General features: G+C 33.9%; 2 protein-coding genes and 1 non-coding gene across 3 annotated transcripts; 1 reads left to right on the top strand and 2 right to left on the bottom strand.

The window, feature by feature from the left end:
• On the top strand, positions 1 to 7,804 carry LOC139776688 (probable tubulin polyglutamylase TTLL2). Its single transcript, XM_071713558.1, has 11 exons — positions 1 to 142; positions 366 to 425; positions 1,063 to 1,244; positions 4,066 to 4,191; positions 4,553 to 4,656; positions 5,481 to 5,613; positions 5,684 to 5,960; positions 6,096 to 6,298; positions 6,383 to 6,643; positions 6,871 to 7,157; positions 7,405 to 7,804. The coding sequence occupies exons 3-11, from the start codon at positions 1,167 to 1,169 to the stop codon at positions 7,523 to 7,525; spliced, it is 1,590 nt and encodes a 529-aa protein (XP_071569659.1). The 5' UTR covers positions 1 to 142; positions 366 to 425; positions 1,063 to 1,166; the 3' UTR covers positions 7,526 to 7,804.
• A 1,702-nt stretch (positions 7,805 to 9,506) lies between these two features.
• Rps4 (ribosomal protein S4) lies at positions 9,507 to 12,036 on the bottom strand. Its single transcript, XM_071713570.1, has 6 exons — positions 11,890 to 12,036; positions 10,623 to 10,881; positions 10,238 to 10,335; positions 9,980 to 10,151; positions 9,765 to 9,894; positions 9,507 to 9,684 (listed from the first exon to the last, which is right to left on the bottom strand). Exons 1-6 carry the CDS (start codon positions 11,890 to 11,892, stop codon positions 9,558 to 9,560), a joined length of 789 nt encoding a protein of 262 aa, XP_071569671.1. The 5' UTR covers positions 11,893 to 12,036; the 3' UTR covers positions 9,507 to 9,557.
• On the bottom strand, positions 10,413 to 10,550 carry LOC139776722 (small nucleolar RNA SNORA16B/SNORA16A family). Its single transcript, XR_011719158.1, has one exon. It is a non-coding gene; the product is annotated as a small nucleolar RNA SNORA16B/SNORA16A family (small nucleolar RNA).
• Positions 12,037 to 13,176: the final 1,140 nt, after the last annotated feature.

Genomic DNA, 13,176 nt, shown 5'->3' on the forward strand with positions numbered 1-13,176 from the left:
TCTACAACTCTGCACTAGCTATCTCAGCAAGGAACTTCGCGAAGAAAAAGGCTTCGATGTATCGAAATCACGGGCGATTCTCGATTCATCGAGTCGAAATGGTAGCAGAATTGGCAGCGAATTCATTTCCGTTAATTACTGTGTAAGTCTCTCATAAGTATTAACAAATAGAATTACACAATTCGTAGAAAATAGCGGTATTAATCATAAAGTATGATTTTTACTACGATATTATATATATCTTATATACAATTATATTAACGTTTAGATATGTAACAAATTGTGATCTCGAGTATATTTATCATGTGAAATGACTGATTCCTATTTTGTAAATAATGTAATATATAATATATTCATTTTTCCAGATAACTTTCTGTATGTGATGAGGATTAAGATTATTGACAAAATGTATATCATCTGCAAAGGTAAAGTTCTTCCTGTATATTGCTTTCTATTTTGCTTGTACTGATTATGAGAGTCGAAGCTATAGACACGACACACGTGGCGTCGTCCGCGATCTATATGCACTTTATATTTCAACATATCCTTGACATTGAAGAATACTTGGTAATACCACACGACATACACAGGTCTTGCTAATGTATTAATACGCGTTTTTGCCATTAATTTGTGATTAATGTCGATAAATTATTCTACGCTTGATTTTTTAACCTGTCTGTTATTTTCAAATAAAAAAAAATAATCCACACATTTATTACTATTTTTATTACAGATTTTAATTTTTATTGAGAAAATAATGACATTTATTTACTTTGCGTTATTTATTAAAAAGTACGAGATTGTATTTATTAAATTCTCCTCGATGAAAGAGAAGTTATTACCCAATTTCACCGATACTTGCATTTTTTTAATTCATGCTCTGCAGTGAAGAAAATATGTAATTAAATTCTTCTATTTTTTTTAGAGAAAGCAACAATTTTGTGTGCAAAAGAGTTGATAGTGCCATTTCGAGACAATACAAAATTAGTGTAATTAAATAACTTATTGATGCGTTTGTTAACACAAAGATATATTTGATTAATTTAATCCCTTTTCTTTTAGATGACATGCCGTAATGCGCTTCTGGAATATAATGCAATATCGACGTAACTAAACCAGAGATTCGCTATATCTCTTAAATATCAAAAAGAGTATGATGCTTCGGCATGGCAATAAAATGCATGGAAGGGCCTTTTGTGTTCAGACTAAATGACAATGGTACCGGACCGCATCTGCTTGTACAGGTATAGTTAATTCGGATGAAATTGCACTTTCCATAATCCCAGAGACTAACGATCGTCGATGAAGTTCTCGATAAAGCACATCCGAAATCATAGACTAATAGTAATTTCCAATCGTAAATTTCATGTCATTCATTGACGTACGAGAGTGCCGAAACGGCCGCACGCGTTGCCGCGCGATGCATCGCGGATAATCGATACGATTCGACGCGAAAGGTCGTCGGCTTCGACGGAAAACGTTATACACCCGGTGGACGCGTCGTAGATAGGTCCCCCTCTAGCTCGGTTTTTATGCCCGTTGGAATTTGTTCGTACAGGTACAATTACAAACTTAGACTTAGCGCCCTTGAACCAAATACTTTTCAAGGTACGCGATACATACATGCATACCTGCAACGCGCCTCTGCGTGCACTTGCCGTTTTTAGACGCGACGATTAGGTAAGTGCGACATGCAATGGTAAAAAACGAAAGTAAAAAACAGAGGACTAACAAGTTGGACTTGGCGAAAATTTCCAGCGCGAGATTTGTGACTTCCGCGCTGTTTCATACCCTACAGTTATTAGTGTACTTCTGTTGTACCTCTTATTATAAAAAATGATTAACAAGCCTGAGTACTAACAATAAGTATAGGCTGTCTTGCAATTGATTTTTAATGGTAGATTCTTTCATTTGGAACATATATCCTTTTTGAAATAATAATTTGAATAAAATTTTGTAAGAGAGACGATTATTATATAAACATACTATTGTAAACTGACATTGATTTTTAATATTAAATTGGAAATTATTGAGAAGAAAAAGTTGAATTTATATAAATAATATAATTTTGCTAATTAATACTATTTAATGCAATTAAACATTTTTTTTTCAATCGCTTATGATATGACAGTTATTTCCTCAATATTTTATATTTAATTTAAAAAATAAATCTTTTTGTCTAAAATTTATATCAAAGCTCGAAGTACATCCTGTGTAAACATTAAATTATTATTGAATTAAAGAAATCGCGCGTGCACGCGTAAAATTTGGAAAAGATATATTTTTCTTTTCAGTTGATAATGATAATAATATTTCTTTTTAAATATATGATAAAAGCATTATAAATAGATCTATATGGTAACGCCAACGCCAAAAAATTAACATGCTTTGTAATTAATAATGAGTTTATAATCTAAATTCCATGTCAGTGGAAATAATTTTCTGTAAAGTGGATTCGCTGGCGTATAATTAGTCCTCGCGTTTACTTTAATTTCGAGTAGCTACCCATTCAATAATTCGCGTGTGTTGTCCTAATAAATGTTCAATAATTGTCCTAATAAAATCTTTTTCATCCAGTTTCATATACCCATCTTCATTTATTAAATCAATTACTTGTTTACTTTTGATCGTTAACTGCAACAGTCGAATAAAATAGAAACAAAAAAATTGGGTTATCCGTGAGAGAAAGACTTAAAAAATAGAAGCTTGCCAATAATAACGGTGGGCGTGTAATTTTCGAATTATTCAGTGGTTTTGCATAAATGTATCTAAAATAAGCTACTCCGAAGTTATGAAAGTAGCTCAATCGTATCTCACACAACATGGGATTAATCAAAATTAAATAATGACAGTGTCGAATACTATACATAAAGTTTCAGAATACTTTGCATGATGTAGAAAAATCTGCATAAGTGTTTAAGAATTATCTTTGTTTCTAATTCGAAAACAAAAAGACAACGATTAAATTATAATAAACAAATATATCTGAAGTTTAAAATACAAAGACAAATATAATCATTCTCGAGTTGCTCAAGTGTTTCGTAAATCTTTTCTCAATTATTTGTATTCGTATAATTAGAAATAATTTCTAAACCACTTTAGAGTAAAAAATTATGATAAGCTTATAATCCTTTAACTTTATAAGCGTATAAGTTCTTGGTTTGAAAAATATGAATTTAAGACGATCCGAAAATAAACTCTTAAATTATAAAGCGATGTGTGTGTCATGCACGCCGATTTAATTGTAATCAGAGGCCTTGGCTCGTTTTTGATACAACGAGCAGTCATTCCTAATGTTCTAATAACACGACAATAAATCAAGGGCGGTCGTCGCTATTTTCGTGCGCTCACTCTCGAAAGTTTCGAAACTTCGGAATGCGTAGGTAGCTGGAATTAAGGAATGCACTTTCGGTTGCCGAACTGAAAGTGGTTCCGGTCTATCAATTTGGCCAATTGGAGAGATCGATGCAACACGTCCGTGCACAGCGCGTGGAGTAAATAGATATCGATTATGGTATTTCGGTTGTAACCCCTGGTATAAGCAAGATACTAAAATGCATATTTAGTAAGATATACTGAAATAAGTCGAGTGCTCTCCACGAATTTTATTTGTAAAAAATATTTATATCCACTGGAATCTCGAATGCATCGATAAAACTATTATTTTCATTCAATGTATTCGTGAGCGGCTTACTTTAAAATTACGCGATTCCATTTTAAATTATTATATCTATAAATCTATCAATGAGATACGAGAATGTAAATTAACGTAGTATGATAAGTGATATCGATCGATGCCAAATTTTCGAAGTTGTGCTCACATCACCTTTGCGAGAATAATGATTGCGTTTCGTCGTGATGTTTATAGCATTTTATGCTGTTGCGATGAATAACGCAGAAAAAATTCGTTGCCTTTTTCGTTGCTGTCTGACGGGGAATAATGCTCGAGCATTCACATTTCGTATCGACATTTGAGACGGGTTATAAATAGTACCGAGCCTTTGGAATAAATGTCGAGGTAAATATCAACCACCCTTTCCCTATCGCGGATGTTTTCTTCTGTAGGTTTGCACGGAACGGGGATGGCGGGAGTACGCCGGCGAAAATAATGTATTCAAAGATCGATGGAATTTATGGTGGCGGTCCGGCGGTTTCCCCATGTCGCATTACAGGCCGTTATTCCCCTGGCAGGTAATAACGCAATATCTAGAAGCATTTTGAACTTATTCGAGCAACCTATCAAATTTTTTGAGTTTCTCTATCCGGAACGTAAATAACAAACAAAGAAAAAGCAAAGATAACGTTTTCTTCAAATTTGCTTGTTATTTTATATTATAATAAATAAATTTTTATTTTTCAATTCGTTAGTGCTCGCCAATTTTATCTCCTAAAGAGACCGATTTTAATTTCGTTTTAATTAAATAACTTCTTAATTAATTATTTATTTGAATCTAATGTCGAAGTAACTATATATATATTTATTTTAATTTTTCTCTAATTACCTGTTAGCTCAATTCAGGAAATTATTTAACTCGGATTATTTTTCGAACAGTTTGTCAATCGGATACCAAAGGGAAATTCCATCTGCCGAAAGGATAAGCTTATCCGACACTTGAAGCGCATGAAAAAAATCCACGGTTCGATATATGACTTCAGGTACATAAACTTTTAAGGATGTATAGGTCGTACAGTCCTTGCTAAAAGTTAAACTTTCAATAAAAGAAGACTTTGCATGTATGTCAAACAACTCAAAATTTTTTATATGTTAGAAGGGATTACCGTTAACAGTTTGAGTATGATTTTTTGTTATTTAAATAATTAGTATTGTTTAAACAATTAAAACAATTGTTTTGTTGCAAAAAATTTTGAAACTTAAAATACAATATCAATGATGTATGTTTTACATATAAAAAAAGTTTAAGAAATATCTTAATGGTTTATTTATATTTTATTTATATTTACAGCAAAAATGTCGATTTTCTATAAGGGATAATGTTAATTTTAACAACTTTAAACTTAAATAACTTTTAAATAACTTCAAAATTTTACAGAGTATTTTTAATTTAATTTAGAAACAATTTACAGCACTTTCTGAATATATTTGAAATACCTCCAATACATCCTTAATTGCAATAACTTTTAAACCAGTAAGAGAATTGTGCTGAAATTTTACACAGATACTTAGACGTAATAATAGAACAATCTAGGAAATTTTTAGATTTTTGGTAATGCTTTGAGATGTCACCCATACATCCTTAATTGCACTTGTCTGCATTAATGCAAAAGTTTTTCTCGTAAAACACATTATCCTCATTTATTAAATTGTTTCAAATATTTAGTTAATTAAAATGTGTATTAAAGTTAAATTAAATTTTTGTTTAAAAATTATTTTTTATCCAATTTAAGATATAATAATAAATTGTACAATTAAATGTAGGATTATTTTTTATCGATGGAGGTATATTCATTTATCGTATCAGTCCCGTAGGATACAACTTGCCTTCCGAATATACAAAATTGGCCGAAGAGTGTAGCCGTTGCGAGAAGGATGACAAAGTTTGGATTTGCAAGCCGGTCGGCCAAAGTCAAGGGAGAGGAATCTTTCTATTTCGCGTGAGGCATCTCTTTAAAGTGCAAAATACAAAAATATCGCATAAATTAGATAACATATGTGTTTTTCCAGAAATTAAGCGATCTATCGTACGATAACGCCGCGGTTGTGCAAAGATATATCGAGAACCCTTTGCTGATCGGCGGATACAAATTCGATCTTCGCCTGTACGTGTGCGTGCCGTCGTATCGCCCGTTAACGATTTACATGTACAAGGAAGGTCTAGCTCGTTTCGCCACCGAAAAATTTTCCTTGGAGCGATTGGATGATCCCTTTCGACATCTCACAAATTTTTCTCTGAACAAATTAGGACCAGGCTACTCGGAAAAGAAAGAACGCATCGGTGCCGGTATTTTGATACATTAATATACTATATACTACCTTCTTTATTATATATTCTATATAATATTTCGTTCTGTAACTAGACGTAAAAATTAAAAAGATTTAAAAGTAAGATAAATTTAAATTTTTTATTTTTACATAGGATGCAAATGGACATTTAGACAATTGCGAAGATTTTTCGAACAGTCAGGATACTTCGATTGGATTCTTTGGCAGAGAATCTCGTGTCTAGTCACTTTAACGATTCTAAGTCAAGCAGCAGGCATTCCTAGATCCTCGAACTGCTTCGAATTTTTCGGTTTCGACGTGCTAATTGACGAGAATTTAAAGCCGTGGCTCTTAGAGGTAAATAGAGCATGATTCAAAAGAATAAAATAAAATAATTAAATAGAATAATAAAAAAATATAATAAATTTACATAAATTACAGGTGAACTTAAGTCCGGCTTTGAGTAACGACTGCGAAGTCGATTCAGAAGTGAAAAAGCCCCTGTTGCATGATCTGTTTGATTTATTGGGTCTTCCAGTATGTAACACCGGGCTCTCTCTATTCACAATCTGGTCCTCCCTCGATCGCATCGAGGAGGACGGCGAAGTGTCTTCCAAGTTCGGCCGCTCCGTGAAAAAGAGATCGAAACTCGGGCGAGAAGCCGAAACTTTTCTAAATCTTTCCTCAGAGACCCGAGCTACGGTAATCGCGAGCGAAAGCTTCTGCCTTTTGTAATCGAAAATACCGATAACATATCAAAAGTAATATTTTCAATTACAGAAAAACAGAAGACATTAATCTCGAAATATTATAGATTGAGTAACACATAATTAGTACTAATATCAAGAAAAATTAATGCAATTTTGCAAGCGTATATTCAAAAAAAGAAAAATAACATATGCTGCTTATATATTGTAATTTTCTTTCAGCTGAGACAATCAACACCGGAAGTTTGCCCGACTACGTGGCCCCGTTATAACCCGCTGTTAATGGACAAATACATACGTCGATATAAGGGAAATACGATCGAGAATCATGCCTCACCACCGATTTGGGACAACGGCAGAGACTGGAGGGCTTCCTGCATAAGGGAAGGCGGATGGATTCGTATTTGTCCGTTCGTTCGGACGAAACACGTCGAGAATACGGAATACACGGGACCGTCGCCCAGAACTGTTGAGAACGAAATCAAGAACATGGTCCTTTCTATACAAAAGTAATCTTGTATTTCTATCGATGTTTTCTATCATTCTGCTTCGTAGGAGCTAGCGTAAAGCTATGTTAACAAATTTTTAGAAAAAATTGGAATCAGAAAAACTTTCAGTATAAAATATTGGGACAACTTCAAGTATGGAATAAAAATTTAACGTATTTAATAATGGCTATGCAAAACTATAAAAGTATAAGTGCAGAAAATACATGTCTTGTAATATAATCTTGTAACAAGTTTTTCTTTCAAATAGGTACTTGAAAGCTGCAAAGGAAGTGCAGCAGAGAAACGAAAAGCTCACGGACGAGCAGTGCAATGCTCTTTTACAGAATGCGCTTGAATTAAATACAGAAATTTGGCTGCCAGAAAAGTAAAAACCTAGAAGTCTGGATTTTTCTTCAAACTTATTTGCTCTTTACGCTTGTTCGTATAGTGTTACTTTAAGAAATATTTCGTACGATATTCGATGCACATTATACTAGACGTGCGTCTTTTCATTCCAACGATTTTCGATTGTAAATTATATTCAGTATATTAAAAAGATAATCTTTAAATTGCGAGATTTTAGCAATTAGATTCGTATTGATAATTGCATTTAGCATTAAATGTAGCCATCTCATGCTCAACTCGCAAATAAAATTATTTTATTACAATACCGTAGTATTAATTTTGTACAATAACAATTGCAATACCATAACCGAACTATATTCTATAATTTCTCTAACTATTATTGCAATTATTAGCATTTTTATGAATTTGTTATTATCAGCTAACGTTAATATTGTAACAAATTTTTTACCTCACTATAGTATTTAATTATTCGATTTTAGTCATAATACTTATTTAAATTTTAAATATTAAATAATTAAATTTCAATTTTGATTAAATACATTTTATAATTCTACTATCATTATGTAACAAAATCATTATTCTCGAATCTGCATAAATAGCCACATCATTCTTTCACACACAAAATAATCATTATTGTGCGGAAACGGCTATTAGAATTGTTAGTATTTTTTTTAAATTCGTAGAATGTCGTGCTGTTCACAGATGCCATATACATTATTATAAGTGTCCACGTTTAGCACGAAATAAAACGCGCTTAGAGAAATGCGTTACAGGCCTTTTATCAAAGATAATAATTTACTCACCGTTTCGCCGAGCTGTATAATCACTCCTTCGACTCCCAACTTTCGGCTGATTCTTCTCGCTCCACTTGCGACAACTCGAATTCTCGAAAAGAAAAGCGACGATCTACAATCACAAATACAAATTAATTGTTATAATCAACCGCGCGTGATGTCATTAAATGTGAGATACATACATGTACAGCTGCATGTATGATTTAAACACATAACAAATGTAACAAATCGAATTTGCTTTGGTCAGGCCGTGTACATTGCTTCTGCGAACCGTGCGATCATTCATATGGCCCTCGATTTTCGATAGATCTTTCGCTTCGCGGCGAGAATTCGCCACCGGATTCCCAGTGAAAAGGCGTGATCGCAAACGTGGACGAATACGACGTGACGATAGTCCGTAAACTTTGTTCGTCAGTCCCGGCGTGAATTAACGCGCACCGCCAATTTTTGACGATTAAAATTCGCGAGAGAACGCACACACACACACGCGATCCGCGCATCCGCGACTTCACACCACCGAACCCATGTTCCGCCAGTAGCCGGCGTAGCCGCGACTAACATGGCCGCCGGGCATGCGCGCCGCGCGCTTCTATCCGTACTTTGAACGCAACCAATGTCGTTTCTTCATATTCGTGCGTCATTCCGCGTAAACTTTCAAAATAAAAATCAAATTCTATACATATTTTATCGGTTAATTCGTTATGTAATTTTTACTTTATCTTTAATCTTTCAAATATATCAAGTTGATGTTAGACTGTGAATCAATCATGATGTATGATACACAGTGGATCGAAAAAGTATTTGCACATCCAGTTTTCTTACAATAACTTTATTCGAAGGAATAATACATAACCCGAACTGCGAGATAAGTAACTTATATACTGTATGTAACAAATTACTTATGGACACAGTTCGTACTTTTGTATTATTCCTTCGAATAAAGTTATCGTAAGAAAATTGGGTGTGCAAATACTTTCTTGATCCACTCTATATAGACACGCTGTATATATATATGCCTCACATTTCACTTCTTTTTTGTTTGATCTTACGTTATATTATATTTTATTATATCTTACGTTATATGTATTTTATAAACCCAATTTTAAAGAGATGGGGAAATGGTGATATTTTTGTGGCACTGTATTATTGTTTTTTTGACAATAAATTATTATAGTGAAATTCATCTACAAGCGAATGGATGAACAAAGAGTTACCAAGATAATCTCGGTTTATTGAAGGTTTTCTCGAAAATGTACATTTATTAATTCACTCCCTTCGCTGCTAATCTCTTGTCGCGTTCCTCGGCGATCGACAGCTTCACACCCTTGTCTCTTGGTAGACTCACATACGCCTTCGTGCCTTTGCCGATGATGAAGACATTGTTCAACCTAGGCAAACAATTTATAAATTTATGTACAAAGAATAATACGGAATAATTACAACTAAAAACAAATTTCATCCTTAGTACCTCGTGGCGAAGGTGTGTCCTTGAGCATCCTTTATGTGACAGATGTCAAAAGACCCAGGATGGCGCTCACGACTCACGACGGTACCAACACGACCCAAATTCCTTCCTCCGGTAATCATGCACAGATTGCCTGATAATCAGAGAAGATTACGCTCAATATTTTCCTCTTTTCAATATTTCAGTATTTTCTTCTAATTTTGCAAGTAAATAATTACCAGAATCAAATCTGATGGAATCCAAAATCTTGCTAGTGGCAATATCCAGATGAATAGTATCGTTAACTTTTATAACAGGGTCGGGATATCGAATTGTTCTACCGTCGTGCGTAACTAAGAACGGTATTCCTTTAGGGCCAGTCTGGACGCGCTTTACCTTGCACAATTTGTACTGCAAAACATAATATCACATTATATAGATACATAATAGTATTAAGTAAAAAAAAAAAAAAAGTATACGACATCAAAAACAATTACCTTGGCTTCCTCAGCAGTAATACGATGGGTAGTAAAACGTCCCTTGACGTCATAGATCAAGCGGAAAAATTCGCCAGTTTTCTCAATTGTAATAACATCTAAAACAATTCAATCACAATGATATTAATCGATACTGTCTATCGGTATTTGTATCTGTGCATGAACTACGAGATATTATTGTGCACTTCTTGGGTGATACAGAAGGAATATGCAACTCAATCTGCGACCTTAATTGAAGAACGTGTTTTACTATTGGCCACTTTTTGACTATAATACTAACAATATAAATACCATAGCTTCGATAATGGCCCAATTCTATCAAACATTTTATAACACAAAAGTGAAAGACGTATTATAATAGATATAAGATAGCAAAGGCACTCACCCATGAAACCGGCAGGATAATTAGGGTCAGTGCGAGTCTTTCCATCGACCTTGATCAAGCGCTGCATCACGATCTTAGTAACTTCACAATTAGTCAAGGCGTACTTCAACCTGTTACGGAGGAAGATAACCAAAGGGAGCGATTCCCTGAGTTTGTGTGGACCAGTGGATGGTCGGGGGGCGTACACACCCCCGAGTTTGTCCAACATCCATGCTTTTGGTGCGTTAAGACGCTTGAGATGCTTTTTTGGACCACGAGCCTAGAAAAAAAAAAAATTTTATGATGCAATATTAAAATATTCGAAATTAAAATCAAATTAGTGATAAAAATAATTAAATAAATCTTCTTTCTCTATGTAAAAATTTAATAATCACAAATTAATGATAAAGTTTAAAAGTCAAACAGTAGATAAAATAAACACGAAGATATTTGATATTTTGAAATTAAAACTGCAAAATTCATATGTATGTCGATCCAATGTAAACATTTTTCTCATACAAGCATAAATTCAATGGACGTTTTGAATCGAGAACTATACGGTTACGAGTTATAAGAACGACTGTTAGACTTAATTTCTTGCAGAAAGAATTTTGTGCACTTCTTGGGTGATACAGAAGGAATATGCAATTCAATCTGTGACCTTAATCGAAGAACTTGTTATACTATTGGCCATTTTTTGACTGTGATACTTGACAATGTAAGTACCACAGCTTCGATGAAGGCCCATTTCCCATTTCTATCAAACATTTTATAACACAAAAATGAAAGACAATAAATACTTCAATCTGCTATAAACATACAAAAAGCAAATATAAAAAACAATCTCACTAAAACCTTACATTTTTTGTACTAATGTAAATCTATGTGATTAGGATGAAAAATAACGTGTGATGTTTGCCGCGGAATTTAGGTTAGGCCCGAATTTAGGTTAGTCTCAATATTTAATTTCAATTCTACTCAAGCAAGTCGGAATGTTAATTCGAGCAGAAATAAAATTTGTTACGTATCGCTGTAGAATAATTTCGATGAAATCATAATGCAGTAAATCCAATTAGAAGAGACCAAGAGATCGTCGAGGGAAAACGAAACGAAGCGGTACAACACGTCTTAAGAACATCGTGATTTTCCTGGCACCGGAGCACATTTAACGTTTCATAAATATATTATCGGACACACGAAAACATGCACCACGGATTTCTTTCGCGCGTCAAGCGGATTCACGTCGTATACACGCGATGTAGACAGATTTCGCGACTCATTAACTTACCATTTCGGAACTCTAGACGGAAAAGACACGAGGGCACGAGAACTCGCGTCAAAAGAACGCTGGCGGCGCCATTGTAATTGTTACGGCGGCCCGGGTCTACGTAACGCAAGATGGTGATCGAGCGTTCAAATACGAGCCGAGTGAAATTACCAGGAAAACGAGAGCCTGATTGGCTATCGCTGTTCATCTCGTGGCGCGCTATGAAATTCAAATTTATAATTTTTATTACTGATTATGCTATAAAAGTATATTATAAATCATACGTTGTAATATACTACGTTGACAATAAGCACTGTTGTAGCTGACTTTATTAACCCTTCAGTGGTCACGTGAAAATTTGAAACGTAAAAGGGCGCGTAGAGTGTAAATTAATTATACCCCATTTTATTTATGGTAAAAATATTAAACCAATTAAAATTCTTTTCAGGTTAAAACTTTAATTTTAATGTTTTTTTTCGATAATAATCGGTTCTATATCGAAATGAGTTCAAAACATTAATTTTTTACAAGCTGTTGTAGGATGTAAAATACATTCCATACACGCCCATTGAAGAATTAACCAATAAAAGCTATTCTAATAAAACATTCGATTGAAGTCAAACAAGATAACGTTTGATTCGAGTCTCTGTTTCTACTGGTAGAAATCGCCCATTTCTACCAATGCAGGTTAATTTTAATATAATTAATTTAACTTATTTCCATAAATCTTATTCTGCATATATCTTTTCCTAGTTTTAAGAATTAGAAAAGAATAAAAAGTAAGTTAAACCGAGATTAAAATAAATCTTTATTGGTAGAAATGGATATATTAGAGTATAAATGTTTAGAGCAAGGCTATAATATTTTATTTTACAATGCATTCTTCAGACTTACTGATTGGCTCGATGAAGAGAGTAAGGAGAAAAGTTTTCGAGTCTCCAGACTAGCCAATCAGCACGCTCGAAAAATTTATTTTTCGACAAATGAAATAATACCGCAACCGCAGAATCATTTCTCGTGGAACGTTTTCAAACTCGTATATAGTTCGTGCCGCAGGATTTAAACCTGTTCAAGAATTGCACTCTGTTTTAAATCCATATCGAATCAAAGAGCGTCAAAGCGATGGATATTAAACGCGTCGGAGAAAATCACACGTGTGTATAATAAATATAGTGTTTATATAATATTTAACAATACATTAACGAATTATATATTAATAGGAAAATTTCTTCAGAATCATGCGAAACGAGATATATATTGCCGAGATGAGAGTCGCCGACGAGAGCGGGTGAGGTGAAGGCGCGCGGC

Source organism: Temnothorax nylanderi, unplaced genomic scaffold (genome assembly GCF_030848795.1).
Source record: "Temnothorax nylanderi isolate EJ_2023f unplaced genomic scaffold, tnyl_v1.0 TNYL_tig0125_pilon, whole genome shotgun sequence".
NCBI classification, from domain to species: domain Eukaryota; kingdom Metazoa; phylum Arthropoda; class Insecta; order Hymenoptera; family Formicidae; genus Temnothorax; species Temnothorax nylanderi.